This window comes from Scatophagus argus, chromosome 15 (genome assembly GCF_020382885.2).
Source record: "Scatophagus argus isolate fScaArg1 chromosome 15, fScaArg1.pri, whole genome shotgun sequence".
NCBI lineage: Eukaryota > Metazoa > Chordata > Actinopteri > Scatophagidae > Scatophagus > Scatophagus argus.
The window spans coordinates 9,049,572-9,063,778 of NC_058507.1; the positions used below are offsets into that span (position 1 = coordinate 9,049,572).

The 14,207-nt window shown below is 41.9% G+C and overlaps 3 protein-coding genes across 3 annotated transcripts; all 3 read left to right on the forward strand.

The window, feature by feature from the left end:
- Positions 1-456: 456 nt before the first annotated feature.
- LOC124072337 (inositol-3-phosphate synthase 1-B-like) lies at positions 457-6,382 on the forward strand. The gene is made up of 11 exons (XM_046413683.1): positions 457-647; positions 906-1,030; positions 1,111-1,272; positions 1,960-2,089; positions 2,423-2,616; positions 2,715-2,864; positions 3,382-3,597; positions 3,988-4,152; positions 4,250-4,363; positions 5,089-5,306; positions 5,435-6,382. The coding sequence occupies exons 2-11, from the start codon at positions 917-919 to the stop codon at positions 5,616-5,618; spliced, it is 1,647 nt and encodes a 548-aa protein (XP_046269639.1). The 5' UTR covers positions 457-647; positions 906-916; the 3' UTR covers positions 5,619-6,382.
- A 645-nt stretch (positions 6,383-7,027) lies between these two features.
- Positions 7,028-10,122, forward strand: tpgs1 (tubulin polyglutamylase complex subunit 1). The gene is made up of 2 exons (XM_046413940.1): positions 7,028-7,540; positions 8,531-10,122. Exons 1-2 carry the CDS (start codon positions 7,203-7,205, stop codon positions 9,177-9,179), a joined length of 987 nt encoding a protein of 328 aa, XP_046269896.1. The 5' UTR covers positions 7,028-7,202; the 3' UTR covers positions 9,180-10,122.
- A 366-nt stretch (positions 10,123-10,488) lies between these two features.
- On the forward strand, positions 10,489-13,988 carry LOC124071730 (putative nuclease HARBI1). The gene is made up of 4 exons (XM_046412538.1): positions 10,489-10,812; positions 11,295-11,843; positions 11,947-12,107; positions 12,758-13,988. The coding sequence occupies exons 1-4, from the start codon at positions 10,648-10,650 to the stop codon at positions 13,188-13,190; spliced, it is 1,308 nt and encodes a 435-aa protein (XP_046268494.1). The 5' UTR covers positions 10,489-10,647; the 3' UTR covers positions 13,191-13,988.
- Positions 13,989-14,207: the final 219 nt, after the last annotated feature.

Genomic DNA, 14,207 nt, shown 5'->3' on the forward strand with positions numbered 1-14,207 from the left:
TGCTGGTTGCTGCTTAATTCATTTGCAATTAATAAATTAAAAAAAAATGACCCCACGCAACACACAAATTAAATATGGTGGGCTTCCTAACGTGTTTTTCACCTTGCAATCACTGTGATCATGCTGTCTTCATTCTACTTATGGGTGATAATGTTGTATGTGCTGTGCTTTACACTTGTCCGCTGTCATCACACTTCCTCCTCCTGCTCCCGTTATGGTTAACATGGTTCAGTATGACTGATGACTGTGTAAATATCTAATAAACACAAATGGATTTTTTTTTTTCCTGGAAACCCCTGGAAACGCCTACACACACCTTTCCAGATCAGTCTAATTTGAAGCAACCTGACTGGCCACCAGCATCGCCAGTTTGTGCACTTGAGCACGCGGTCCTGTAACAACTCAATCTCGTGCGTTATATAACAAAAAGGGAGCCCTCTCATTGGCACCTGGGGCTGATTACGTCAAGCGAGGGAGGGATGGTCAACTCGACCTCAGTCGATGCATCTCGAGATATCCATGGTTGTTTCTCTGGAAACTTCCATGCATTCAGGCACAGAACTACAGACGGGGACCGCCTTCTTTTAAGCAGCAAGTCACTTACAGTGAAGTAGAACACTTTGAGGAACTTTCCGGGTCTCATTTTGGTTCGTATACGCACTTCATTTATTTATTAGCATATATTATATGTCTCTGACTTATTTTACAGACATTCCCCAAGATTGTCTAGCTGCTAAGAGTTGTGTTAACATTTTCGTCAGTTGGGGAGGCTTGAAAGACCAGAGATAACTAATCGCTTCCATTTTAACAAAGTATCGAGGCAGCGATGACGTGTTGAGGAAATAATTCAGCACGCGGAGAAAGAGGTCGGACATCATTTTTGTTTCTGTCATGTCTCGTTGCAGAGTCTGCAGTCATGTCTGTGAACATTCGCATCAACAGCCCGAATGTGGTGTACACAGATGCACACATTACGGCCCAGTACTCCTACCAGACCACATCAGTGTACAGAGAGGGGGACAGCATCACGGTAACACAACTTTTCTTACATTTTCCGGTGCGCTCATGCGCCCGTGTTGTCTTTACATTCATTTTGTTTGTGCTGAACAGGTGACTCCGCGCACCACAGAGATGACGTTCCGCACCGAGAGGCATGTACCCCGTCTGGGTGTGATGCTGGTGGGCTGGGGAGGCAACAACGGGTCTACAGTCACAGCAGCTGTATTGGCCAACAAGCTGGGGCTTACCTGGAAAACGAAGACTGGACTGAAGGTGAGTGGAGTGACAGCTTCCGGTTTTACAACTTGCAAAGACATGTTTAACTCACAAAAAAAATCTAATCACTCCACTTGGATGAAAGCAGATCTGTTATTATTTAAGAGTGTGGATTAACTACCTGAAGGAACAAGTTGATTTGCATACCGTACTGAAGTTAATGCAAACCACTGGTTGCATCGAGGGAGGAAAAAGCACAGACATGCTGGTTGGCACGGAAAATGAACTTATGCAGCTAAAACGTGCAAACAACACAATGATTCTTCCTTATGAAGAATCCTTATGTGCTAAGAAAGTTAAATAAGGTGAATGAACTCTATTTAACCAGACTGTAACAGGATGTAAAAACCCGAGGCTGCCATGAGGGAGCTAATAATTGTCCTATTTAATAAAGATAGCCCACTGTATGTCCCCTGACAGAGTGATCAAGGCTCATTATAAGCTGGTTATGCTGACATGTCCATTAGAGTGTTAAGGGCTTAGCTGACTCTGGTCTTAAGGATTTTCCCTTATATGGGTCTAAATTTTTTACCTCTGTGAGTTGGGTCCCATGATACCCATTTCAGCCATTTCCCTGTGGTTCATAAGATTTAATACACTTTCAATAAACTTTGAAGCTACTAAAAATAGGGAATGAAATCACAGCGCTTGTCTCTCTTTTCTTTATCTCCCACATTCCCGCAGAAAGCAAACTACTTCGGCTCCCTCCTGCAGGCATCCACTGTTAGTGTGGGATCAGGGCTCGAGGGCGAGGTCAACGTGCCCTTCTGTGACCTCCTACCCATGGTGCACCCTAATGATATTGTCTTTGACGGTATGGACAGTTGCAGATAGTCTGCTCAAGGTCTGACCTCTGACACAGAAAATTAGAAATGTATGCAGGTGTGTACGTGACAGGGCAAGGGAGCTAAGGGCAGGGAAATCTGACCCCAGCTTCAGATATGCTCCTTAAGGTGAAGATGGTTGGAGGTGTGCTATTACTGTCTACTCTGTTATTTCATATGGAAAGATTACTCTATTTATAGAGCTGTTCCTGTCCAGACTTGTGATGATTCAAAATTGTCATTCTCTGCTCTTTCATTCCTGGAAAAAGAGAAAGAGATTCACAAAGAATCCTGTGCATTTTTAAGTGTGTTACTGTTTTTAGGCTGGGATATCTCCTCAATGGATCTTGGCCATGCAATGGAGAGAGCTCAGGTGTTAGACTGGTCATTACAAGAGCAGCTGCGGATGCACATGAGCCATATGAAACCCAGACCATCCATCTATATACCAGAATTCATTGCTGCAAACCAAGAGAGCCGGGCTGACAATGTCCTCACTGGGACCATGGCAGAGCAGGTAATGCTTTGCCAAATTTCCAATGGATTTATGAGGACTGGGTTGTACTGTTGTGTTGTTTCACATGTAATTGAACATCTAACTAAATGTTCTTCCAGATGGAGCAGATCAGAGCTGACATAAGGGACTTCCGTCAGTTGAGTGGTGTGGACAAAGTCATCGTTCTGTGGACCGCCAATACTGAACGCTTCTGTGATATCATACCAGGGGTCAATGACAACGCAGAAAACCTGCTAGCTGCAATCCAGGTGAGAGGCACAAACGCTTGAGGTGGTTTCAGTGAAGATTCATTATAAAAAAGGCTTAAGCTGACCTAAATTATGTTGGTGACTGGTGGTCATGAGTTGCTGAATTGACTTTAATTTCCTCCAAGTGCCATAATGAGTGAAACAAGTGAATAAACAGTAATCCTTCACCACATTTGGTGATTAATAAAGCATAGATGATGAAAAGATTAGTAGATGAAATGCCATAATGTGCAGCTATTCCTTTTAATATCAGAACAGGAGAAGAAAATGATGCTTCGCCCCTCATGCGTGGGATTTTATTTGATTATTCTCTAATCTTCAGTGTGCTTGCTGACTGCTGTCAGCAACGATAGTAGTCTGTTCGCAGGCTTATGATCTCGAGGAAACAGCTCAATTTTAGATCTACATGAGTGTCAGGTTAAATGTAGCCTTGTGAGTCAAGCTTACGTCCTCTGTGTAACATAATGATACACGGAGTAAAAGTCACGATCTCTTTTTTTTTTCCTGCATCCCTTAGGCTGGAGCAGAGGTTTCTCCCTCGACTCTGTTTGCAGTGGCCAGTATACTGGAGGGTTGCGCCTACATCAACGGTTCCCCTCAGAACACTTTTGTACCAGGAGCCATAGACCTGGCCATGCAGAAAGGGGTGTTCATTGGAGGAGATGACTTCAAATCCGGCCAGACCAAAATCAAGTCAGTGCTGGTGGATTTTCTGGTCAGCACAGGTATCAAGGTGAGGAAAAAAGGATGCTAAGACAAAAGGAAGACGGACTACTTTGTGGTTAGAATATGCAAGAAATGTACTTAAACAGTAATGATTTAAGGGCTTTATATCAAAGACCGGAATTAAAGTGAGAGAGCACTTTATTCACACAGTCCAAAATCACAAATTTACCCCAGAGGCTTTTACAGTCTTTACCTACATCACACAACACCCTCCATCCTTAGAAACTTGGCTCATTTAAGTAAAAACACTCAACCAGAAAATACTTTAAACATAGAGTAAAAAATAGTGACGATACAGGAAGACCAACAATGTGATTGGCCTACCAGATGTTGTGAAAATGACTACTGCAAACATACAGCAGAGATGATTTTAATAAACTCCTTCTCCGTTCAACAGCCGACCTCCATTGTCAGCTACAATCACCTCGGGAACAATGACGGGAAGAACCTGTCGGCTCCGCAGCAGTTTCGCTCCAAAGAGATCTCCAAGAGCAACGTGGTGGATGACATGGTCCAGTCAAACCCCATATTGTACAAGCCCAAAGAAAAACCTGACCACTGTGTGAGTGACATGGACACAGAAGGATAATGAGGTCCGTGTGGACGTTTAGAGGAAACGGTGGGTCAGACTTATTAACTGTCACTTTGTCTTATTTCAGGTGGTGATTAAGTATGTGCCATATGTGGGAGACAGCAAGCGCGCCATGGATGAATACACCTCTGAAATAATGATGGGAGGGACCAATACTATCGCATTGCACAACACCTGTGAGGTCAGTGTTTCTGTCCTAACATCTCCTATTCCTCTTAAACTGACTGTAGTCGTGGAGGAGAAGGAGGATCAGGAGTGCCAGAGTTTGCTGTTAATCCCTCTTAACAAGTCTCTGAGCTAATTTAAAGAGACATCTTCAGGTCGTTGACATAATTCTTTCATGTTTCGCCGGCATAGCTACCCACCACAGTATTCCTACACACAAATTATATTCTTTTATTTTTACATACTCGATATGTACGTCCAACTACATTAGTATAGGTGATGTAATTACAAAATGTAATCCTGTTTTTTTTTTTTAATAAGACATCAATTAAGTGGCATTTATTAAATAGACATAAAGTTACTATGCAGCAGATGTACTGCAACAGTTTTCACTGAGATTTGTACAAATAGACTTGAAGTTGTCAAAATAAGTTTTGAAAGATCCTGCAATCACACAAAAGCCTCATGCATGATATTTTGTGCATTTCAGATGAAACGTCCTAGCAAATGCATCCAACAACAAACACATGAAACAATGCATCACCTTATCAGTAGAATTTGAAAATGTCTGACTGGGTGACTAGTATTTTTAAAAAAAGACACTGCTATAGGCTAGATTCAGTACCTGCATGTGCTAGGACCTACAATAATTCATGAGTTCTGTGTATTAATAAATATCTTAAATCATTAGCATCTCTCTATATATAGCTTTGTTGTATTCATGTTTCTGTTTTGCAACAGGACTCTCTACTAGCCAGCCCAATCATCCTGGACCTGGTGATACTGACAGAGCTTTGCCAGCGTGTAACTGTCCGGCCCCAGGGGGAGGAGGACTTCCAGTCCTTCCACAGCGTCTTAGCACTGCTCTCCTTCCTCTGCAAGGCCCCCCTCGTCCCATCCGGGACCCCAGTCGTGAACGCCTTCTTCCGCCAGAGGGCCTGCATAGAAAACATCATGAGGTATGGACAAGACTTCTTTTCTTTTTGACCTGGATTGCATTACCACACAGTTTTCCTAAAGGTTGCACTCAGAAGAATTATGACTTTAAAGACGGACGCCAACAGTCTGCTTTTCTTGGCTTTTGCAGAGCGTGCCTCGGCCTTCCTCCTCAGAACCACATGCTGCTGGAGCACAAGCTGCAGAGAAATTTCCTTCTTCCACAGACACCCTGCATCAACGGTAATGTGGCTGCTTTGAAAAAAGTAGCCCTTGTCAATGGGAACCATATACCCCTGACAAATGGCTTTATTAATGAAGCACATGCAGTGTGACTGTAAATGCAACGCTGCAGCCCAAGATAGAGCTCAAATGTGATACACTATAAATTTGATACCTTGTTTAAAAAACAAAACAAAACAAAAAAACAACAACAAAAAAAAACAGAGGCCCTCATTGATTAAGCTGTGAAACAAACATTTAAGCAACATGAGAGAGTCAACTTGAAATTTGGGGAAGGTGCACTTCAGTTCATAGGTGTTTATCAAGTCTTGGCCTGTTGTGGTGCAGCAACATTTGCATATCACACCTGCAGTTATGTCAGCTATAACAACTGAGAGTCCTGTACTACAGCAATCTGAGTTGCCACACAGAAGAACATTTTTCAAAGCAGACTCTCAGGACAAAATCCTGTCTTTTTATTCAGAATCAACCACATATTGATTATGTTAAAAATGCAGTTTTTAGTTCTATTCTTGTTGCGTGTATTTTTAGTATTTTCCCATGTGTTATGCAAACAAAGCACAGATTTACAGTCCAGAGTTCTTAGAAATAGCTCCATGTGTGTAACCAAACAAATGAAATTGATTGATTGATAAATGCTGTGTTTGTTGTTTCAATGTACTCTGCTCTAGACTTTTATTATTAAATGAGGGGCTTCTTCTTAAAGCACTGTATTTTGTAAGGTGTGTCACTACCTTTTTGTAGCCATCCATGTGATTTTATGTGAAGCTATGTGACAAAAAATATGGATGTTGTTATTAAAGAGTGACATGGGCTATTTATATACAATAAAAGTCTAAATATTGTTTGAACTTAATATGTCTGAGACTGTTTATATTGTTGTTGATTCGTCTGTTTTTCCTCATATGGAGCCATCTCTCAAGTTCAAATATGCTTGATTTGTGTGAATGGGTAATAGTCATTGTTGCGAAAGGTAAGCATACGACACAACGTATAACAAACATGGTAATGAGAGACCAAAACACTTAAAAGTCTCATTAAATCAATAGCGGATGCCTAATCAAACGAGCCTCTCTCTTGTGTGCAGCACACGTACACGGGCTGAAGATGAAGATAGTGACATAGTATCTTTTTAATTAACAGATTTAGATTTTGATTGCATTATATTTAGGCAATGTACTCCTTGTGTTAAGACAATATTTGGTATATCTATACTGAATGGCAGGCATTGTATCTGCACCAGTATGAGCAGACCTCAAAAGTTGCCCAGCCATTATGGACGTGCCATTGCTGGTATTGTAAAACTTAAAGTGCAACAGCCCTTTATACATAAGACATATAAAACTTCCAGTTGGTTAAGTTATATAGGCATATATCTATGTTTGTATCTATTCCTTTTGCATACTTTATCCAAATCTAAAAAAAAAAAAAAAAAAAGACGTAAAGACGTCACATAGCGTCCCTAGCAACCAGACCGACGGAGTCAAGATTTTCAAAATAACTCTATTGTTTTAGGGCGTTTCCGCCGTTGGAAATTACTAGATAATTTTTCTTGCGATATTTCTCGTGATATCACTAATTTAAACCGTGTAAAGACGTTACGGTCCGTTTCCTTTCCGCCGAACAGTCTTAAATCACTTCCGCTGCTGTTGCTGCGACAACAGACGTCATCATCAATGGCGGACAAGGAGAAACGCCGGTCTGGGGCAACTCCTCCAGGGATGCCCGAGGGCAAGGCCACCAAGTCGGACAGCGACAGGGAGTTTCTGTCGCAGGCTGGGGTGGGAGAGCTGATCCGCGGGGCCATCCTTAAGATGGTCGAGGCCAGATCAGATGATCCCATCGGGTTCCTGGCCGACCACTTCTGCCACCTCGCCTCTGTGACGGACACCGGCACAGCTGGATGCGGCGATGGGGATCAGTTCAACAACAGCTCCCCGAGCGCAGCCGCGCAGGAGCAACAGCATCTCAACCGGGCGCTGTGGCACCTGCGGCTGGCGCATCACTCCCAGAGGTCTGGACAAATTTCTAAAATTTTTCATAACGAAGCGAGTGTTATCAAAATAGAAGTTATGATCAAATCCTTACTTATTTTCTCACTGTGCTAACCGAGACATTTAAATAATTCAGTTAGGCGATCAGGATATTGCTTGGCACCCCTTTAGGTCTGGTAGAATCCATACTTACTTGTGTTTTGAAGCTAATTATTATAAGTTGTGAATAATGGTTTAAAATAGCTATTAAATCATCACTTCTTTACAGAACAATTTAAGGAATTAAGAAGAACAGCTTTTGAGTTTGCAGGTTGTGGTTGGTGTTTGCCCTCCTTCATCATGAAAATGAGAAACTCTTGATCCCTCATTAATGATGCTTAATGACTTTATTGTTTGAGATTAGTGAACAGAGATTTTTCCCAACCTGGCAACCCAAAATTTGATCTTACTGATAACTTAATATTAGGCAGGTTAAAACAGTTCATAAGTCTCGAATAAACCTTTTGTTCCCACTTCTAAAGCATAACATCTTAGAAAGGTGCATCAGTCTTAAATAGTGTGTAAATTAAAGGGTCAGTTCACCTGAATTTCAATTGGACATAGTTTCTCAAATACTTATATTTAGTCATACAGGTAGTATTGGTCTTATTTGCTCATGTTATGAAATATTTGTAAATATTTGTATCTGAGATCACCATCTTAATAAAATAGAGCCTAAGTGAATGACTTTATTCATTGATAAATGCAACTTAAAGGCTACAACGAGTCCCATTATTCTGCATATCCCTCAGACTTCACTATCAGATGATGAGCAAATGATACGCCTTATGAAATATACATGTCAAACAACCTCCTGTGGCAATAGTACAGTGAAGAGAAGACCACTATTTAGGTGTCACTGATGGTGATAATGAAGCTCTGACCTAAACTATAATGAACCACAAGCTTGTCCCCCTTACTGCAGACAAACTAGCCATTTGCTCTTATCCCATTTCCTATTTTAAACCCAGATCTGCCTTCAGCAACAATGTACGTGTGGCCTACGACCTTTTGAACCTCACTGGGCCCCGTAGACGTCCAGGTGAGGTCCTTGAAGGCCCTGACGGCTCCTGCAGTGACAGCCCAACAGAAGGAGGAGGAGTGAGAGGAGGACTCTACACACAGACTCTGCAGTGCCTGTGCAGTGAGGGTGGAGTCCCTGCCTCCACCTCCGCCCCTCTCCTCCGACGCCTCCATTGCCAAGACCATGAGGCCGTCCCTTATGATGTTTTCCGTCACGGTGTGCTCACATGTGCAGTTTTCTCAGACTACATCCGGCAGGCTCAGAAGCTTTATGCTGAAGTGTGCTGCCCAGATGAAGGGCCTGCCTCTCGGGCACTGTGCCTGGCTGTGCTGGGGACACTGAAGGAAGCCCTGGAGACCTCCCAAGGTTGTGATGCAAACTGCTGTGCTAATGCTAACACTAAAGCTAACTCCTGTCTGGAGGCTAACGTGAAGGCCATACGCTACCTGGAGGCCAGTGCCAAGATCTCTCCATACAAGCTGGCTCAGGCTATAGCGGGAGCACAGACACGGGGCCCAGGTGGTAACATGGACGCAAAGGAGTTTGAGAACGCAGCAGCACAGGTCTTCATCTCTCGGGTTAAAGTTGTGTCCTAGGCCTCATGTATGTTTTCACATAATTTACAATGTGCAGCAATCTAGAGTAAATCCTAAATAACCTTCTTTGTACCTTGTCCAACCTCAACTGCTACTGAATGCTGAAATAACGAGAAATAACAAAGAAGAGCACTTCTATCATTTGGAAGATAAACACTAATTCTAAAAAATTTGATGTGTGTTCTTAAATTGATTAAAGCAAAGGAGATTGCTGTGAAGCAAGTATCTACTATGCTGTGTGAAAGATGGTCAGTTCCTTTCATAAATATATCACTGAGGATCTGTATTTATCCTGACAATTTCCATTATTATGAATCTCTCAGATCAGAAAACAACACTCTACTCATCTATATCTAATATAATCCACTACAACAACCCTGTAACAAATCCTCCTTTCTTTAACTTTTAAAGAACTTTTATGACAGGGATTTTGTTTAAACTCTAGTTTATGATACTGTTGAAATGTATAGCATTACATTGAAGTGTTTCTAATGTTTTGCTAACCACTTATTAGAAGCAGTTAGCCTGTCGGACAGGAGCCATTTTCATATGCTGTTCCAAAGCGCAGTAGCAGAAAATATTTTGGGGAATAAATGTGGAATACAGGAAAGGAGTTGTGCACATTGATGTTCACTGCGTGTATCTGCCACTAAAAATAATGCAAAAAAAGTGTCACACATTTCCAAACATTGACAGAGAAGTCTGTCATTTAATGACTACACACAGCGGTTGGAAAAATAAAGATGAGAGCAATAAGAAAGAATAAAAGAGCTTTTCATTTTCTTCTCCGTATAACTTGGACTCACTGACAACTGAGCGAACCCTCAGACAAAAGATGGTGGGCTTGGTCAAGCTAAAAGAGCAGAACTACACGTTCTCAAGAAAAAAGTCATCAAACAACCTGAAAAGAGCAATGCATTTCTAATTTGCAGGTTGAAAGATGCCAAAATGTCTAGGCTAAAACTGGAATAATTTTAAATGGCTGTATTTCAGTGTGAAGCATTGCTCACTACTCCAATGTAATCACTGAATGACGTCTTTTGGAATTTGGTTTCACTGAATTAATGCTCACTCTGGCTTTTTAAAAAATATGTAGTGGAGTAGAAGTATAGCTTAAAATGGAACTACTCAAGTTATGTACAAGTACCTCAAAATTGTACTACAGTACAATGCTTATTGTAATGTAATTGAGTAAACTTCATTTATTCTCCACCACTGGAAAAAATATCCCAGAATACAACGCTTTATCAAGCTTTTCTTAGTTTCAGCCACTAGAGGGCAGCACCGCTCTGACGGTACACGGAGCCAGACACAAACAAGAAGTAACCGGAAGTACATTGGACTAGCCAACAACAAAATGTTGAAATGACAGAAGCTGGCGCAACCCATGAGCGGCTTTGTAAACTAAACTACTTTGATTACAATAAGGTGACGTCTCGCGTGCTGGCTCCTGGTTAAACTTGTCAAAATGGAGGAAGATTTGCAACTGCGGTCTTTCATGTTCCTCATGACTTACATGCTGCTGAAGCGCAGGAGAGACATCAACAACGCAAACATTCAGAGACGTGATGAGATCCAGAGACGCATCAGACATCGGCAGTACTTCTTCCAGAGACAGAGAAGGATGCTTATGGTCGGTACCCTACTGCAGTATACATAATTATTAGTGTTGTATATTATATTAACACGCCACACCAGCTATACCCTGTTCTAGTAAACAAAGACGTACTCTTTACTTGGCTTTACTAAAAGTAGCAATATAATACCACAGTGTAAAAGTACTTTGTTACAAGTAAAAGTCCTGCAGTCAAATTTTAGATATATATGGTTGTTAATTTCCCCAACTAGAGCACGAAGCAGTTAGAATGTTTACATTTATGGATAAAAGAAGTATAATAACATTTATATTCATTGCTGCAATCAAAGAAACCAACATAACATTTTCCCACTTCTAAGAGAAAGAGCATGGAAAATCCTGGAAATTTGAAAAAGCAGATTGATCCTTCCAAAAACTTGTACATTACTGATAGTTTGAACATGAGTGGGTCATAGTTTCAGTAAAGTCTCAGAGCCAATGGTTTTAACATCTTTTGTAACTGACATTCTTTTCCCCAGATGATGATAGCAGGAGGCATCCGCTCCAATGTCCGTATCCGCACACGCCCCTGGACCACCACTCCAAGCACTGATTGGTGGGAGCGGGTGGTGATGACAGAATTCCAGCCGTCTGATTGGCTGGATAAGTTCCGTATGAGCCGTGAGACGTTCTTCTACCTCTGTGACAAGCTGAGGCCCCGCCTGGCTCGCCAGGACACGAGCTTTCGCCTGGCGCTCCCAGTGGAGAAACGTGTAGCAGTTGCTCTGTGGCGTCTGGCATCCAACATTGAATATCGCACCATCAGCACCCTGTTTGGTGTGGGAAAGTCGACCGTGTGCAGGTGTGTTCGAGACATGTGTCACGCAATCGTGTCGCTCCTCAGCTCCATCTACCTGGGCCCCCCCAATGAGCAAGAGCTGGAGGATTCAGCTCAGCTCTTTTTGTCCCACTGGGGCTTCCCTCACTGTGTTGCCGCCATAACAACACTCCACACAGCTATCATCACCCCATCAAACAACACGTCTGACTATGCCAACCCTGCTGGCTGGCTCTCAGTGCTGTCTCAGGTAGAGTTGCTACTGCAAATAAAAGTTGTGACTTGTCCAAGGTCAGATTTAGACTTTGTGCCTCTTTCTGTTTTTTTTTTTTGTTTTTTTTTTGGTGTTTCAGGTGGCTGTTAGTGGTCGGGGGCAATTTTGGGATGTATGTGCCAGTTTCCCTGGTGGGACGGAGCCAATTGACATTTTACAGAATTCATCGCTATGGGCCACAGCTGCAGAAGGTGGCATGTCGCCTGCTTCACCGTCTGTCTTCATGGGAAGACCACTCAGGTAAAGTTAAGATGAGATAATATAAGATGAACTTTATTGATCCCACAGTGGGGAAATTCACTTGTCATGGCAGCTCACAAGAACAGAGTGCAAAAGGCAAAAGTGTGCAAAACAGTTTCAAAAATAAAAAGAGTTATAAATGAACAGTTTTAAAGCAAACAGTGTACAATATACTGCTATATACATCTCAGGCCAATAGCATGATGTATGTACAGTTTTTTAGGCATTTAAGGGAACTTGCAATTAGCATAACATTAACAACAAGAGTTATACAACAACAATATTTTTCAGAAAATAGTCACACATCTGTCCAGATGTATTCCAGCAATAACACTATTCAGTTGAATATCTTGCTTAGATTGTTTCGTTTTTCATTAACAGACTGCAGTTTTGTGCCAGATTATTAACCTTATTGTGGCCATCAGATTCTGCACAGGTTTTGGATTATATTCTCTGCCTCTTAAGCGAACCTCAGACCAGTTAATGTTCCTATGATTCTCTAAGACATGTTTGAATATTTACAATGGACATCTTCAATACACCTTGTCTTGTTTGGCTGACTGTGGGCTGAAACACTACATTGCTGCGTCCTTCTAGGATGTCTGGTCCTCCTGTGCTGTAACTGATTGAGAACCGTCTGCTGTGTTTAGGTATGTGCTACTGGGGGAAGCTTGTTACCCTCTCCAGAGCTGGCTAATGAAGGCCTATCCTGAGGAGAAGGGCAGGAGGGCAAGCCATACAGCACTGACAGAGCAGCAGCGACTCTTTAATCAGCGGCTCACCAAAGCGCTGCAGGCACCTGATGAGGCCCTGCTGAGGCTGAGGGCACGCTGGCAGTGTCTGAGCAAGAGGAATGACTGTGGACTGGACGTGGTGCCCACCATGATTCTAGCTTGCTGCATTTTACACAACATGTGTGAGTCCCATGGAGATGCCTTCAAGACAGAGTGGCAGTTGGAAGTGGCTGAGACCGAGAGCCCTCAGCCCAGCCACAAGCAGCTCGTCTCAACCAGTATGGACCAAAGTCACGCTGAGGAGGTCCGACAACTCTTCTGTGACTATTTTGAACGGCAGAATAATTGAAAATGTTGAAATCCTCATAAACATTTGTACTTGTACTATAATGCATTTAAAGATACATGTATCTTAATGTATGTGAAAGGGACAGTTAAATCAAAGTGCTATCTAGTTAAATTGTAATTGATAAAAGGCAGTCATTTCTACAGCCAATATCTCAAACTCAGCAATATACATCAAAATAATCTAGATGCATAAATAGTCATATAATTTTCATTTTTGGATGTACTGTCCCTTTAAAGTGTCGACATGTTGGCACTGTTCTCAGTCTATAGTTGAGCCTACATGAACCAGACATGGACAAAGTCAAAGTGAGACTGATTTAAAAATAAGCTAAAGCTAACTATGTAAACCAGCCAGTCATACCAACCCTGAGAGGATCTAAAATAATACATGCTATATAACACATGATACATGTATGGGAAAACCGCTTATTTTGGTGCTGCAATATGCCCAATCAGCACATTTTGCCCCACTAACACAAAGCAAATTTGTCTTTTTCCTTTTTTTTAAATGTATCAAACAGTTATTTACTACTGTGTAATAAGCATCACAGTCTGAAGGGACTGCTGATATGACCACCAGTGTATGCTTCTTCTACTTCTTGTGACACTGCTCCTATGTTTTATTTATACATTTGTATGCAGTGCATCACTGCATAAAGAGTCTAGTTTTGTTTGAAGTAAGGTTGTGGTATGTATAGTTTCATCCTGTCTTTGATGCAGTCTTGTAATCAGTGTGTAATGGAAACATTTGTTACATGGTGGTGAAGAACATACAAAAAAAATCCCACATATTTCTGAATGCCAAGATTACTCCGTTGTTTTAGGTGCTTAATGAATGAGTGCTGTGAACAGATGTTACATTCAGGTGCACTCTAAGGCCACAAGATGGCACTGCAGTCACAGCACACGTCCACCAAAGTGGTCACTGGCAATTTGTCCCGTCTCGTGCTGCTTGCATTATACTGCAGATTATTGATGAGGTGGTGGGGATTATTTACTTACCGAATTGTTTTCTGTC